At 37.5% G+C, this 18,281-nt stretch overlaps 1 protein-coding gene across 6 annotated transcripts in view; it reads right to left on the minus strand.

The window, feature by feature from the left end:
• Positions 1-18,281, minus strand: part of LOC114872594 (plexin-A4) — a 239,909-nt gene that overhangs the window by 56,922 nt on the left and 164,706 nt on the right. For all 6 annotated transcript variants that reach the window (XM_046288434.1, XM_029179938.2, XM_029179937.2 and 3 more), the window contains one exon: positions 4,681-4,863. In XM_046288434.1, coding sequence (XP_046144390.1) covers positions 4,681-4,863 — 183 coding nt within the window. The remainder of the gene's footprint in view (positions 1-4,680; positions 4,864-18,281) is intronic.

Below are 18,281 nucleotides of genomic sequence, written 5' to 3' on the forward strand. Positions count from 1 at the left end.
TGTATTACCGTATTTCATTTCCTCCGGGTTTACAATACGAACGATTAAAAGATTTCATATTCAAATGATTTAATTAACCACGGAGTTGTTGGAAATATTGTTTCAATCAAGAATGATGGAACAATAAGGTGAAATAGGATTTTAAATGAGAATAATTAAACAAAAGATGATGAAATTTATATTAAACAAAGCTTTCTACGAAGAAATCCTATTAACCTAGTGTAATAAGTTGAAATTTGTTTAATTAGGTCAAACTTATTTGTTTCATTAATAACACGATAACTGCAGGTGCACTAATTAACATGTTTACTGTAATTTTGCTTATCTTCGAAGGTGAACGAGTCTTCACGCTCCGACGAACGAATTGCAACATAATTACTCGCTTAAACGACATTAAAACGTGTTATATTTGAAAATGATTTCTTGCCAGCAAGCGCAGTGAACTTAATGGCCGGTATGTAAATCGCGTTCACTGTTTCTAAACGCTTGTTTAGCATTAATGTAGTGAGAAAATTCGAACATCTCGGCAAGCACGAAGTTATGGCGCTGAATTATATTATGACACTTCAATAAATTGAATAGACCCTGTTCTGTTTTTCATTAATTATTGCAATGAAAAATTTCAAGAATTTGCAATATTTGCAGACTGAGAGAACTCAATTTCATGCTTTAATAAATTATAGAATAAATCTGAGATAAAATAGAAATTAAATAAAGGTGATGAATATTTATAATTTTCTCTAACAAGAAAATAAGATTTAATAACTCCATGAAATTTATCAGCTCCTAATTGCATGCAAAATATGAAAAGACTGAAAGCAATTTTCATCCGAAAATCGTTCGCTTCCCTAACCCATTCACATCGCTTTATCTTGAAATTTAATATTCGTTTCAGACACTGGTTTCTCTTAACCGGTATACCAGAAATTTACCTACGACCGTTCATCAATTTTTAACGGGTTGAATCGTTGAACGTTCGTCAAAGAGACGTACAACTTCCCCATCCTACCTGAATGTAGAGGGTGGTGTTCCTTTCAACGAATTTGCACGGAGTATTTGCGCTCATTCGCATAGCTATTTGGCTTTTGCGTTTGCACACAGATAATTATAATCGAAGCCCGACGATTCGCGGCCACGAGGCGGTGGCTTTAATTAATCACGATGAATAACGACGGGGCCACGCGAAACTTCGTTACCTTGCAAATTCCCCGAGACCCCTCTTTATTCTTCACCAAGAACGAAGAATTTCCTTTTCTCTTTCTCACCTCTCTCTTTGATTTCCCGCTCGCGATTCCGCGTTTCCTTCGCCGGTTTTGCTAACGAATGTCAGCCACGCCCTTACAAAAATCACCCTTGTTCTAAGTAAACTGTTCGTTTATATCTGATTATATCAGGTTCGTAGATATCAAATGCCCAATTTTGAAACTATGACAATTTCATGACATAAAAATATTGTAGAATAAAACTCTAAAGTTTGATAAAAATGACTGTATAAACCCTTTATTAATATTCTTAACATAACATGAGTTATCGTTAATTAATGAAAATAATGATCGACTTAAGAAAATCTAAAATCTGAATCTAATGCAGAATCTTGAATGGTAATTAAATATATTCTTTTTCACTTGGTGTACGTTCAAGACAAATGCAACAGCGGGTTCTGATTAATTAAACTATCCAACGAACTGTGAGTAATCTGACTATTATAACTGCTGCGAGGAAACCTGACGACAAGCAGTACGGTTTGCGTGAAAGGTGAACACCAGGCTTTTATCTGTTGAGATATTGGGTGATTGGTCTTCCATTGACTCCGTGTTAATCAACGTTCGGTTGATTAATTTCTTCGTGGCAGTTACCTTTCGAGTGATCATTCATCATTACGCTTGCTTCCTATTTCAAACCCTCAATTTGCATGAGATTTCAATCTCACCCAGTATTGAATGTTCTAATTCTCTGAACTAGATCATTTCAATTAAAGCGTACTGTATCGCGAATAACTTAAATTTGGGGCAATGGGTCATTGAAGGTAGCGACAATTTAAGTTTAATTATAGATTAGAATTATTCAAAGTTAGAATATAAAATCTATTAATAGGTATCTATTTTAATATATGAAATATTTAAATCTGTGGGACCCAAAGTGCAGAGCAGAGTGTAGAGTAGAGTGCAGAATGTGGAACTTCGATTAAAATATTAAAGCTTATATTCGCATTTATATACTCTCACAAATTTTTGTAAAAACTCTATTTTAATTTCCTCAATCTTAAACTATGCAAATATATTCCTATCAATTTTTCAGAACAACTAATAGGAAGAACAGATTCGTTTCTAATCAAGCACAGTTATCGTTAGATAACTTACGCAAACGCAGACAGCTCGATAGAGAGTCCAGCTCGGATAGATTGCAAAATAAATTGGAGAAGGTATCAACGGATAATTGTGATTAATTGGAAGAAGTCCGCCGGGCGATTTTCCTGGAAACTCCGGTCCGCATATAACGATACAGGGATCAGCAACAGGCAGATCCATAATCTTTTGATCATTTCCAAGGTTCCTTTTCCATTCACCGTTTCGAATCACCTTACGCCGGGACACTCTGATGCTAGATTGCGGAACAAATCGACGGGAATTTAGCCCCGGAGATCGTGATTAATCGGGCTAGACCCTACCGACATCATCGTTTCTAGATACCTCAGGAACATTAAACACTATTACCGTGAGATTCTAATCGGTTGGTTACATCCGCTGTTTTTAATTGCAATGTCGCAGCTGATGAGACGTCGACATTGTCTATGCACCCACTGAAGTCTCCGATCATCCTTAAAAAGAAGAATGCATTTCCAACGAGTATACTTTGCAGGAACTTAGTAGAAGTTGTTTGAATTTACACAGCAGGATTAAATTGCCACCGATGTAGACCAAAAGATTTTGGTCTGTGCATATAGATCTGTATCTATAGATATAGACACAGGATGATCCAGTTAACCCTTTTATGCTACCCTCAAGAATAACCCTAATGAAACCTTCAACATACAGAAATAAGGTGGAGAAATAAAAGATATAAGAATCTCAGAATGATGTTATAATTCTGTATTATTTTTATTTATAATAATAAAACAATGCATACATAGAGAGACAGAAATCTTACCGCAAATAAAATGAATTTTTCCACGATTTCCCACCTTTGTACAAGAATTTTTCCCAAGACCCGGTAACACGAGTCCGAAAATAAAGCTCGAATAACGAGAAGGAATCAACCGGAAGAAACTAGAGAGGATTTAACCGGATAATCGTGATTAATCGCAACGAATTCGAGAGGGCCAGACGTGAGATATCGCGTTCCTGGAAACGCATTCAGATAAAGATCGAGCGAGCTGAATTTTTCCAACCAACGACCGTAATTTCCCGACTATTTGCAGTATTTTTTCTTTCCTATACCGCCTACGATATCGTGGAAACCAATTACACGGCTCGTGTTACATTTACAGCATTGATTCACGATCCTACGCTGGTTGCATCGCGATTAATACCTGACGAACAGTTAAATGACGGTTCGGTGGGCGTGCAAAAGAAAAACAGACGCCTTGGCAACGTTCGATGATCCCTGAAAGTTCGCCGAGACAAGTCCATGGGGCTCCATTAGCCTCGTTAAGCGTTAACGCTTCGCGAGCAACGATATTCCGTAATGGCTATCTGGACAGGGTGGGTTAATGGAACGCGCGGCTAGAAAGCGGATTTCACTGCAGCCACGATTCTGTCCTGTTCGCGTTAATATCTATTGTGATTACTTTCGCAGTCGCGCGAAAGCTATTCGGAATTAATTATCCCCGTCGAAAGAGAGGAAGGGACGTTGCGATTCGTACCGTAATGGGTTCGAGCGTTTTGCAACGAGCTGCTGATTTTATTGCTTCTGTTTCGCTCCAACAGCTCTGCGTTTAAACGCCGGATATCGAGAGACTGCTTGAGAATTTTCAACGAAGAATGTACAAGAATGTACAATTTACAATATTTGAAATTTGTTACGAAATATAGATGTTGATTTTAATACTAGTTACAATACTTTATACTTCTTATTTATGTACAGGATTTTACAAAAGAAAAATCGGACAATTTATTGTAGATTTTACATGAAATAATAAATAAAAAAGATTATTATTATTTTGGGATTTAAGCAATTTAAATTAAAGTATTCATTAATAAATATACAGTCTTTAGTTTGTTTCAATGAAGCATCGGTTAGTTTGTATTATGAATATTGATGAAATATTAATGCGGTGATTTTCTGGAAGTTACGAGCTTTAAATTGATATAACATACGCTGGTAATTATCGTAATTAAGGATTTCAATATTAATACGCATCTTGTGATACCTTAATGATGCAACTGCAAGGGATGACAAAATAATTGCATACGAAAGGTATTAAAGGTGGAGGAAAAAATAAAGCTGAAGACTAGTATTCTCGCATCGCAATCTCGACGTGTTATCCTGTGTCAGAGGTGAAAGAACGTTAAACACTGTGCTGGTCGGAGGTCATTGCGAAGGAACCAGGTTCGCTTCCTTGGAAAATCTTCGTGAAACAGATAACGAACGTACAAGGTAGGCCTAATGAAACAAGCGAGTACCGTTCAAGCACCTTTTGCTCTTCTTCGATCAAACAGATAAAGAGTATCGTGCACTGACCTTCTTCAGGTGACCCTTGTTCGTGCCCACGAAGACGACCGTGTAGTCACCGGTCGAAGTGGCAGCGACCGCCGTCAGATGGGTATTGAAAGTGAGCACCGGCGACCCTTCCATTGGATCCTCTCCACCCAGAGGTGTGTTCACATCCAGACCACAGAAATCCTCGCCGATCGTCTGCAGCTTCTGTAACAGAAAATAGTTTATGTTAGTTAAAGTTCGAGCCATTCGTGTCACTAATTTCCCAATAAAAATTCGCCATCGAAAAGTTAGAAAAATTTCTGGAGGGGGATTAAGAATTTAGAATTTAATTAATTAAAATTAGAGCTCAATATGTCACTAATTTCCCGGTAAAAATTCATTAAAATAAGGGCCATTCGTGTCACTAATTTCCCAATAAAAATTGGCCACCGAGAGTTTGGAAAAATTCCTAGGAGGAGTGATTAAAAATTTGGAGTTTAATTAATTAAAATTAGAGCTCAATATGTTACTAATTACCCGGTGAAAATTTAAGTCCTATTTCGCTCCTGCTCTTAGCGATCCTCTTTCATAATTAAACGAACCTGAATAAATTAAAATAGAAAAGATGTTCTATGCTGAAAGAATTAAGACGTCGCAAAGATACTCCATCCCTCATTTCACATACTCGCATGCAGTCTTATCTGCGATCAAAGAGACGAAGAGGGAAGATGAAATCGCGAAACGATAAGGTCCAGAATGCTCGAGCAGGAAACAACGAAAGACACCGGAAAGGAATTCGCCGAGATTTCCTTGGTTTTTGTCCCGGGAAACCGGGTCGTAGGTTATCGCGCGCTGGAACCACGAAAAATATCCGCGTTAAAATATCGCCGCGGGTCAAGCAACGATAAATTATCACCGCGTCGGCAATTAATTCTTGTCGTAACCAACGATTAATCGCGTCGCTCGTCCAGATGCGATACTTTATTGCTCTCTGCCGAACCGCACGCAAGAAATTCGCGGGATCACCGCGAGCGGACTTCCGGTTCTTCCTCTCCAGCTAACTACCGAACGGATGAAACTTTAGCGAACCTATTCTTCGTTAATTTCCACGAATGCGGGGCAAGTTTTTCCGACTGTTTGTTTCTGATATTAATTTTCGAACACGAAGAGAAAACGACGGATGTTTTATCCTCGAGAAGAAATAGACGATAGAGGAAATGGTTGTTTGCCGAAGCAGTTTCTGTGACCTCCTTTTCTTGTCGGATATGAAGATCTCCGACGGAAGATTTCATCCTTTTCTTTTTTCATATTTACTTTCCAAAGATGATTAATAAATATGTGAAAGCTTTCAATTTTGTTATGGACTTTCTGTCTGTTTAGAACGATATATAATAAACGAACGTCTTTCGAGTGCCACGATTACATCACCCGGACAACTTCCGCCCGCCATCCCAAAGCGCGACGAATTAGCAGACTTAATGAAAGCCAAACTGTTGCTGGGATTCGGTTGATTCAGGAGAAACTCTTCTTGCCGCGTATCCGTTTCGTGAATGCCGAGCAAACCGAGGGATTGCCAGCTTTTCTGGTACCTGGTGGCACACACCGTACTCGTACGTGCCCGTGTGTGTATAAACTGCAAGAGGAAGAGCCAATACATCGACGTGCAAGCCAGAAAGCCCTATTCTTGGTTGGGGCACTCAGAAGTCGACTCTATTTGCATACCAGGGTTGCTTTCGCCACCCTGTATACACTGCGCCAAACAATTATTTGCATTCCTGGTGCTAATACGCCGTCGACGTTACGGAACGGGTGTTACAGCACACTTTCGCCTTGCAACAGTGTGCGATGGAAAAACAATGGGTTATGGTAAAACAACAAGGCCCGGTTGGTCTATTGAAAACACACCTAATGCGGCCATCAAAACGAAACGGAGGCTCGTTACCAACACCTTTGTGTCTGCGCCTTTTTCTTCAGATTTTTTTTCTATTCGTCAGTCGGAAAGAAAATTGGAGCAACGACGCGGTTACTGACACTTTCGGCGATTATCTTTTCTTACCTTTTTGTTGGAAAGAAGAATGGGTACAGAGGTGCGTGTGTAGGCGCGCGGTGATTAATTTACGCGTTTCACTGGGAATCGTTTGATTACGACCACTAGCTCGTTCCCGCGTTTGTCCACGGGTTTTCATCAAATTACGACGATTCGAGTTACCAGAGAGCAGAGTTTTCGTCCTAGATCGATCCTGCTCGATGTTAGGATATTTGCGTTGAATCGCTTTGATCTGTGTTTGTGTTACGTTCACGCTATGCTAATGAGCGGATCGTGATTGAAAATGGTGCTTGGATATTTGTGAGAAACGATCGCTCCCGTGAGCTGTTTTATTGTAGGAAATCCTAGAACGTTAAATCTGCTCCATTTCCATTCGTATTATTTGTTTTTCTTAGTATAATAAAATAAGAGGTTGCACGGTGGATGTAGAGGTAATAGGGACTAATTAAGCCACGAGTTATTTATTATGAATGAAATTACTAATAAAAATGTTTTAATTGTACGAGATGGTTTGATTATAAGAAATTAAAGGTACCCAAGTTTTTATGTATTAATTAATTTCCAAGTATAATTAAATAGGGGGTAGGATTTGTATATAATAAATATAATTACTAATGACAGTGATCCGATCAAGGAAATTAAATTTAATCAACTTTCCTCCATTCCATTTGTTTTGAATAGTAATTAAATAAGAGATAGAATGTATGATATTGGAGGTACAGGTAATAGAGGTTAATTAACTTAAAAATCATTTATTATAAATAATATTAAGGACGAAAGTGATTGAGTCATAAAAATCATTTCTTTTTAACTGCAAGTATCTGAATAAAAGATATGATACCGTGTATTCAGGGTAAAGATAACATGAGTTAATTAAGCTACGAGTTAATTATCTGAAATGTAATTACTTATTTAAGGCACAGTAGTTATTATCTGCAATAACATAGATGATTAAGACATTGATGTATCTAATTATATGAAATTATATTAATAAAGATATATAATTTCTCTGTCAACAATTGAATGTTTCTTGAAATTGACAAATGGTAATTCATCAGTTCCAGTAACGAAGCAACAACAATTCATCAATTTTCCAATGTATCACGATAAAAAGACAACAAATTGCCAGCTCTCAGACAAACGAGTAAACACGATCTTTACCTTCGTTCTTAAACGTTTCCTCTTTTAGGTCGAGTGTTTACCGAAAGCGTTTGTTCAATCACGTTCGCCGGTGGTTTTTCATTAAACAGCACGATTCGAGAATTTCGAGAGAAACGAGTGCTCGCTCGAGATTGATTACCGCAAACATTAGAACACTCGGCTCGCATGGATCGCTTTGACCCGTGCTTGCATAACACTGGCATAACGTTAACGATCCAGGTGCAACTGAAAAATAAAAATCTCCTTATGAATAACGAAACGTTCCGGTATAATTCAATGCCGTTCTTTGTTTATTTTATTTTCAATTTAAATACCAACACCGGTTGTTTTAATGTTAAATGCAACGGTTGAAGACTACGAACCATTTCCACCGGTTCCGCGGTGATTTTCATAAATGTAAAGGCATAATAAATACGTAAGCTCGGTTGACACTGTTACGTTAATGCAAACACCGCGGGAATTATGAATGTTTATTTGCCGAGTGTAATTCCTTCTGGGAACGCGGTATTTCGGTGGAAGGCACATTATTTCACGATGAAGATATTAATATTAACGTGGAATATTAAGCTTTCACGCGTGAAATACACGGAACGAAGATAAATTATTATATACGAATCAACAGCGCCGATATTTAATGTTAATTGGTAGAATTGATTCGTATTTCAAGTCCTGATTTCAATTTATAGACATCATTAGCAGAAACGATCGATCCTGTACAAATCTACAAATTGTTTGTTCGATATCCTATTTGATATAATTAGGAGATCTGTGTTGATACATAAATATCTCAGCCTTTTAATGAGGTATTCAATACGAACCAAAAATTAAATATACTTTATGGACAATGTACCCTACATTTTATTGAAACATTATGGAAATATTATCCTATTAAACGTGAAATATTTGTTTAAGGATTACATTTATTAAAGAGATAATCTTTTGTATTTTTGTTAATTAAAAATTATAATGAAGACGTGAAAAATGTTATAGAATGAAAAAAAATAATTTATCAAATATTTTAAATATATATTTGTCCTTCTAAAAGGAATTTCTTTTGTACACTATCTTATAGCTTCCTTCGATCCCCTAAAACGATACTCATTAACGAGATTCCCCAATTATTTTCAGCAGTAACACTCCCCCTACCCATTCTCAACAAAATCCGATTTACCTGTAACCAGCAAGCAATTCAGCTTCATCGTGCAGGGACTTCATTAAAATTTAACGAACGCTCATTTGGCGGTCCCATGGCGAGCACGTGTCACGAGGAACTGTGTCGAAATAAAAAGGACCCGGACCCTATGGGTCAACGATGATGAGGAAGAAACAATCAAAAAGATGATCCAAGAGTGAATGATTAATATTGATATCGCTCGATAGCTACCTTGTTAATGTATACCTCGTAGACGACTGTATACTCGTCGACGACCAATGTAAACAGAGCTAATTATCGAACGTTAAATGAATATTTAATAAACAGTGTCCTAGACAAATTTTCAAAGTTTCCGTTAATGTCTGTTTTCATGAAGGTTTCAGATTTCAGATTAATTTTTAACATCTAAGATAATTAATTTTATTATGCCCTATATTAGACATGGTTGTTTCTACTGTGTCAAATTGTGTTAATTAAATTTACACAGGACTGTGAAATAAATTGAATCAAATAATTGGAGGATTATTTAAATAAATTATAACTTACTCTCAAATACTTCATTATTTAACTGTTTCCAACAGCACGTATTTCTGAATTTCCCCTATACTTATAAAATAATTATTTCGTCTATTTAAAAAAAATAATCACATTTGGTTTGAGTTTGTTTTAATTAGATTGACCTACACGTATCCTCGTTCTTTGTAATTTTTAATAAAAGATAATTGAATATTTCTTATCCAGCCTCATTATTTAAAAAAAAGAAAGTAATGATACAATATTATCAAAAATAATTACAACACTTAGACATGCAATATTCAAAGTACCATAAAAGAAAAAAACATGAAACACTTGAAAGAATTGAAATCAGAACAAACAAGGGTTGGATTCATTAATTTTCCCCTTGTTCCCTGGAAAGTCCGCGAGAAACTCTGTTAAAAATTTCAGTCTCGGTAATCGTTATTTCGCTCGCGTCAAACGCACGTTCAATGGCGAATTGTGGAAAATTAAAAAAAAAAGAAGAGGAACAAAAGAAAAGCAAAAACGAACAGAGAACGCGTTACAAAACGCAACGAATCGTAATCAACGGAACGAGCTCTGAAATTCAAAAACAGGTTCCAGCTTTTAATTCGCTGCAATTGCATTAATTGAATTTCGACGAAGGAATACAGGAACAAAATTGAAAAAAAAAAAAAAAACGAATTGATATGAATGATCGAATTCCGATGAATTTATCAGGGTATTTTCCTCCCCGTTTTTCCTCGACCATTTCTCTCGATATACACGGAACTCGGTTAAAAAAATACTCACTCAGTCAGATTTGTTTCTATGGTTTTGGTTTGCAATCGGGGATGCGGTTTCGAGAAAAGCGGCTGTCACGCTTACGATCGATATGCCACCCCCGCAATCTTTTACTCGTCTTACGCTACTTCCTCCTACAATCCTCTTTCCCTCTTTCATCCCCTCGTTGCATATCGCTGTTCCTGTAGTACATCAACCACGTCGATGCTTTCAATCGAACATCCATCGATGAATTTTATCGACAAGTATCAAATAAATTCGTGGGAAACAGAGGAAGAAACGATTCATAGACAAGGATGTTTCTCGTTTGAGGGGAGAATTTAATTATTTTAGATATAGAACATGCAAATTTTTATTAATGAAAATTAATAAATAAATCGATCAAATTAAGTAATTTTTCTGCAATGAAGAATATCATACGAAACGAAACAATAATGTTTCGAGTTGAACAAAAGATTCTGTCGGAAACTTCAGGCGGTGAAAGACGAAGGTGAATGTGAAAAATGCTTGACGTTCGGAGTCCTCTTATTTCCGCTTTTGCATCGAGCAAAATACGAGAAGCTTTATACGTGTACGACAGGCCAAAACGCGGATATCTGGCGTTTTCAAAGCAGAAACCGAGTAAGTAAAAATTCTTGCAAGCCGACCTCTTCTTTGTCGATCGCTTTTGGAACTGTTAGCGTTGACGCGAATGCAGTTGATGGTTCGATCAATGGGGGAAAATGAGACGTTCGATAGACACGCGAACGTTTAAGGATGCCATTGACGTTGCTCGTTCGATGGATTTTAGTTAAAAATTCACTTCTACCTAGGATGAAGCTTCGATCGAACCTCAGGAAGTAATAAATGTCAAAATAGAATAACATTTCATTGATTACTTTTTCTACTAAATATTTATAAGAGAGGAAATCGACTACTAAATTCACATAAAGAATTATTAAAATTCAATGATATTTCGAAAAGAAAAATTATTTCAACCTGAAATCAATCCTAATGTGCATCAATGTCTTCTTAATTAATGAAGTAATAAATAATGAGTAAATAAACGATCATTGAAAATCTGATACTCTTATGAAAAATGATGTATTTCAAAGGTGAAATCAATACGTTTCACTCAGATAAAATAAAATTGAACGAAATCGTATTTCGTTCATTTTCATATCCCTCGAATTTCCGTTGATAATCGTTTCACGTTCCAACGTAGTTAAGTCTCCGCAAAATTGTTGAATATCCGTATCTCGGTGAATACGAGCCTCGATTTTCAAACAATAATCAACATTCTACGTGTTCGATCTGTATATATTGTATTTCATTTCTCGTTTCATATTCACGCGTGGATCTTTCTCGTTTTATATTCTCGCGATTAAAAGAGTTTACCAGGGAAAAACAATTTTTGAAGGATTGCTACGGCGCAGCAAATATCCCCGATCGAACCATTTATTCGTTGTTAAATAAACAGTCAACACGGTGAATCATCTTTGTTAAGGGGTTGCATCGAACGGGTATTAGTTTTCGCTTGTCAGATCGTCGAACAAACATTTCCGAAATATAAATCCGATTTCTCGTCCTCCGGATTTTTTTTTTTTCGTTTTTTGTTTTTTACCGTTCACTCTCCCGCGTTACAAACTTCCGTGTTTCATCGCAAAATATGAGAGCTATTAGAACGGCTCGAATCGAAAAAGGAATCTAAAAGCCCGTGTTCGAACATCCAGCAAAGAAAAATTGCCGGTTTTTTCTGGAACTGGAAGAAAAAAAACTGGACCAATCGAACGACTGGAAAATATTTCAATGTTTCGAATACTTTGGAACGTTTGTATTCGTCAAGATCGAATTGGAATGATAGACGGTGAAATATTTTTAATAGATAAAATTGTTCCCTTTTGATAATACTTCCAGAAGATTATGCAGTCATCTTCAGAAAGCTTCAAACTTTAATTTAATATGCCACAAGTGCCATTTGATAATACTTTTCTGTCATGAAATAATATCAGAAATGCAATCATTCAAAATCAGCCATTTGATATGCAATAACCTAATACCTCAAAGAGAAAAATCAACAAGCTCTAAAATAATCATTTCAATATACACAAATGTGATTATTAATTTCATCAAATTTCAACCATATCAAAATCCTGTCAGATTAAATTGAAATTAAAGGACCTGAGGGTGGAACATCCTTGGTGACGAAAGGCGAGGGTACGGGGCAGGCAATTTTATATGCGATATATAATTTCACGGGGTCCCTTTAGCCCGGTCGTACACGAACAGTTTATCGTAATATATTTCCAATTACCAGGGCTGCTTTACGCGTGCTTCATAATTCAGTCCTGAAAGCGTTAATAGGAAATAGTGGGCAGGCTCGTAAAACATATTTACCAACTCTCAGCCGGCGGTGTCTGTTGCGAAGTCGAAGATTCCAATTTCGAGGCTCGCGAAAGAAATATCGCCTGTTCGTTACCGATGATCTAGCCGGCAGATTAAATTTCTATACGATTTCACCGGCCACGTTGACTCGCGTTACGCTAATGCCCGCCACGTGAAATCGGCAAACTCCTCTCGAGAACCGGAGTCGTAAAACACCGCGTGACTTTTACGATAAATTGCGCCGATCGACCGGCGAATCTTGCCAGGGAGGAAAAAAAAGAGGAAAACGAGGATTTATTGTTTGCATATTTTCCGAGGGTTATTATCTGCACAGACGGCAGTCATTTTCGAAGTTTAGCGAGAAAATGTTCTCTTGGGAACACTTTGGTCACGACAATGTGTAATTATTATATTCTTGCTCATACGAGGATTTATAGGGTTAATTATGAAATTAATTTCGGTACATTTTATTTTGGGGAGATACTTTTAGTGCATATCCAAACACTTAATGATAGATTAATATTTTAGGTATGACTATGTGTAATTATTATAGGAATTCTTGGTCTATTGGATTGATTACGTTTATTCAATTATAAATTTTAATGTGTTAGAACTGCACTTTTAGTGCACATCGAGCTCTTAATGATAGGTGATTACGGATAATAAGAAATAAGTATAATTGTCTGTAACCTTAGCACTTCGCTTACAACCTGCAATTATAAACCTATTAGTGGAGCAATGATCTATTGGACTAATTATGAAATTTATTCAATTATAAATTTCAATCCCTTCGACTGGTTATATTACATTTATTTCATTTTATATGGTCACTTGTAGTACGCATCGAGCATTCAATTATGGATGATTATAGTAAGCAATGGGGATTATCGAATGGGTTAATACTTTATTTGATAGCTTAATACTTTAATTAAGATAACGTGTTATTAACGAGGCTCTTGGAAATGAGTGAGCTATCAATTTATTAGATTTGATTTATTTTCATTTTGTATAATCACCCTTGGTATATTTCTAAATTATAATTTTTAAAAAATTAGAATATTTATAAAGAGGATTAATTATTAAAATAATTTGCTGATTAGTGAAAAATTCAAGTTTAAATGATGCTTCACTGTGTCTAAAAATTTTCATGGACAGAAAATATAAGCAAACAGTAAACTAAGAAGCTTCTTGATCGAACGACAGAGTTTGAGTAAACTATGAGCACCATAAATGTCAAGCACTTCGCGGTTATACAAGCGAATGCTTGGCTCGAAGTTTAGCCGAAGTTGCGGCAATTTCGCATAATGCCGAGAACGGAGGAGTTAAAAATAGGAAATTGTTCTTCTGTAAGTGGAAAAAATTGAAAACCATTAGCGTTACGCAGGCAAGAAATGCCGCGAGAAATGGAAACTTGAAAAATGGAACGGATTAAATTAGCAGGATTAATATTTTGAGGAGAAACTTGATAATGGACCTAGAAAAACTTCTGTTTTAAATCAGGTCAAAATTTTAATGGCTCTCTAACATGCGAAACTTCTGTTTTTGCATCGAAAGTTTCTCTTTTAAATATTCAACTAACATATTATAAAAACGACGCAGGAAAAAGAAAATGGATCAATTTAGCAGAATTAATATTTTTAAAAGTGAAGTAATAATGAATGATAAAAAACTCTTTAATGGCTCAACTATCTTTTGCATCAAAAACGTTAAAAATTCAACATTTTATACCTTGAGTTCCCTTTTAATTCTAATTGAAATAATTATTAATATATTCACAGCCACAATAGACCATATCTATTGTATAAGTACATTATAAATTATTCTTTTTAATATAATTACTCTACTGTTTCTATTTCTTAATTATTTCTTCATTAACTCAATATCAGTGAAATGAATCAATGACTGGGCAGACAAATTCGACTGTCCTTTAAATTTTTATTTCCCCAAATGAAGTTCTAAATTTACCTTTAATGGAATGAAATAAACAATCGATCCCTAATGAGTACCTTCACCCGAAATGCAAATAAATGCAGAAGTGTACGTGCATCCAGTTTCGTAAGTCAATACTCTAATTCCATCTCGAGGGGCGTTCGAACAAGTATCTAGGATTACACGGCGGTTAACTCTCAAGAAAATTGCCAATATCGAGCGACCTAAAAAATTCAGACCACTCGTAGCCCGGTTACGAAGTTTCTGGCCCGAATCACCTGGCATCGAAACCGCCCACCCTCGTGTTCGTGCGTCGACGAAAACCACTTCAATCTGCACCGTTTCTGTCTGCTATTACAGTCCAATAAAAAAAGAGAGAGAGAGAGAGAGAACGACAAAAAGAATAAGAAAAAAGACAAGCAACAATCGATCAAGCGTCATTCACGTTGTTTGCACTCAATTTTGCTGCTCTTCTAGCGTCGTCGCCAGTGGGTGGAAAAATTCGAAACTACAAGGGTTTGAAATTTGTCGCGAGTACACTCGCAACCCTCTCTGGCAAAAAGCTCGCATTATTTCGCCGATGCGACTCTCGAGAGTTTTTTCAACGACAACCGGCTGGATCCGGCAGGATGATTCTCTAATTAAAGTCGCAACTCCTCCTCGTTTACCCTCTGTTGTGATTAGCGAGACCCTTTGAAATCGAACGGACACGATTTCATAGGCCGTACCCTGAGAGACGAGTCAGCGACGAAACGCGCGTCATTTGCGACGAATCGGTCCACGATGACCCTCGCTTCCACCGCGATGATGAAAGAGAACGCGAAACGACGAAGCGGTGGTGTTTTAACACGCTTCGCGGGTGGCTTGTATCTGATGTCACTGGCAGTAATAAAACTCTTTTGAGGTCTTAATACCTCGACGAGCTCGGTACCGGCTCAAAGGAAAATTCAGATAATCGTCTTTTCAGATATAGATGAGGTTTAGCGGTGTTTTAAGCGAAGCTTCGAGTTTGAAGATCGGTATTAACGAGAGCTTAAGTTGAGGAAATATATTAATTTTAAAATACTAAATTTCTTTTATCTCTTACAATCGGTACAATGTCAGAAAATGTTCTCAATAGTTTCTCTTTGAAATTTTTACAAATCAATGAATTGATGTGCCAAGTGCACAATTGATGTGCTAATTTCCCTGTAGACATGAATCTTCCGTTCCAAGATAACAGAAACCACCCCACCGACACTTTCACACTTCCCATTCGCACCTCGAAACCTGGCGGAACGCATCGTCGATTAAACGGTGGAAACAAAAGAAAGGCGCGTGCGAGAAGAGAAATAAAAAAGAGGGTGGTAGGTGGAAAAGAGGGCGAGGAAGATGGAAAAATGTTTCAGCAGAGCGTTTCCTTCCACGGTCGTTTCATTTTTATTGGCCCGGCGAGAATTTACCTCGTAGATTACCTTGAAATACACCGGGGAATTTTCAATTTATACACGGACACTGGGGGCCAGCGGCTCGAACGCGAGCGGATATTTAACCTGGGACTTTAACGCCGGGAAATATACGTGACGATAACAATAATTTCGGAAGAAAATTCTTGTTGTGCCTGGACTGCAGGCCGGATTTTAATCGAACACCCCCAACGTCGCTGGATTATACCGTTATTTACGACAAGAAGCTGCAGTTCTACGGTTTCTACAGTCAGGCTAACGTGGATAGAATCACGTCGAAAGTGAATCGATACCCTGGCGATATCGTGCGGTTTTCATTTGCTCGTTCAACGCTTAAAAATTCAATAAATTGCCCGATCTGGGTTGCCTGAAATTCGTTCATTTCGGTGGAAGGAATTCTGGCCTTCCAATTTTGATATTTTTAAAAGCAAAAAACTTTATGGGTATTTAAAATATCAATTGCCAAAGTACAGCACATGGTAATTAATATTAATAATTAGTCAATGTGATATTTGAGAATTAAATTTGGAATGTAGCTCATTAGTCAGGATACCTATATAAATTTGTTAAAGTTCTACTTTTTAATTATATTAATGAAATAAAAATTAAAACTCATCTCTGAGAAGACTGATCTCTAGCTAAGGATTAAATACCTTATTAAAAAGGAACAAGAGGAGCTCAATCTTTAGAAAAGGAGGTTCAACTATTAAAGAGAAAGGACAAAGAATGCAAGAAAATATTTGCCCACAGCGTGAGATTATGTACACTCTTTCACCTGTGCTCCAGCATCGATGAACACTGACACCGATGTGACGGTCTACTCATTTCGAGGCTTTTAGCTGTGCATCCACACTAACGATTAAAGCTTTTCACCCCTTCACCACCCCGCCACAGGGTGGCCGTAGCTTTTTCCTTCGTGTCCTTATGCCTGGTTCACACGAGTTTGTACGCGATACGTCGTCGCGATCCTCAAAGCACCGCCGATAATGAGGATAAAAGAAGAGAAAAAAAAAAGTGTCGTCCCCCTAGTGAAACTCTGCGGGCGATACACCTCCGCAACCCCCTCGCGCACCCCTTCGTTGGATGTGTTTTTTCGTATGCTTGGCTCTTTAAGCGAACCCTCTCGCTTTCCCTCCTATTTCTCCCTCCCTCTGTATCCGCGACCCGTGTGTCGGTCACTATTGCGTCTACCCCTGATCTCTCACCCCCGTTTCGCTCCTTTTCACCCTTTCTTTCGACCACCAGTCTCTACGTATGCGATGAGAGAACTGTTGGATAGCAACAAGGGTTTGGTGAACTTCTTTTTAATTATTCTGTGATTCTACGCGTGTCGTTTCGTTGTTTAATCACTTCTGCCCTCCTTTTTTTTGTTTCGACTTTGAACGGGGTGATTAGTGTTTTCTAGGGTTACTCTTGACATCTGTTATGGAGTAATCGCGATTACAGAATGAAGGGTTTAGAGAAATATAACGATGTTACATACATTTGTAATTATTTATGTGACGAGGAATTTCAATTATTCACCCAATAATAGTGTTAAACGCAATTCGCTTAATTATTAAAGTTAAATTGCACCAGCCAGGATTAGCGTTCAGTTAGGTTAACTAATAATCCCGTCTGCTCTTGACACAAGCTCATCCTATCTCACCTGACGCTACACAGGTATTATAATTAACGATCAACAGTGTGAAACTCTCGATCACCATCGAACACCTTAATGCGAGACCTGTTAATCCAAAGGAAAATCAACATTTTCTCTGACAAAGATAAATAAAAGAGAATCGTACGAAACGAAGAAAGTGTAATTGCGGAAAAAGTTGCAAAAGAATCGGCGGATGGAACAAAGGACAAGCCGATACGATTCAATAAATCGGCAACGTCGAAGCCGCTCGATTAAGCGGTCGTAATTGCTTCCGAACGTCAGAAAACGAGGCTCCATGCAAATGGGAATCCGAACAAGCTACGTTCCAGAGTAGCTAACTACACGAGCAGAAAGAGAACACAAAGGAGGCTGAGAACATAAAGGCCTTCGACGACGACGTTGCTTGACAGTATCTGAATTCGTTAGCGGGTATCATCGATGCGTGTAAAACGTGTCTCGACCGACATGCGACCGCCCTACCACCCTTATACCCGCCCCTGAATGAGCTGGCCCTGCGTAATGCGGAAACTGTTCCATACTATCTGCAATTTAATTACCGCGATGGAGTAATTACAAACGACGCCGTGCACAGCCAGTGTCTCT

The sequence above is a fragment of the Osmia bicornis genome, chromosome 13 (assembly GCF_907164935.1).
Source record: "Osmia bicornis bicornis chromosome 13, iOsmBic2.1, whole genome shotgun sequence".
Taxonomy (NCBI): Eukaryota; Metazoa; Arthropoda; class Insecta; order Hymenoptera; family Megachilidae; genus Osmia; species Osmia bicornis.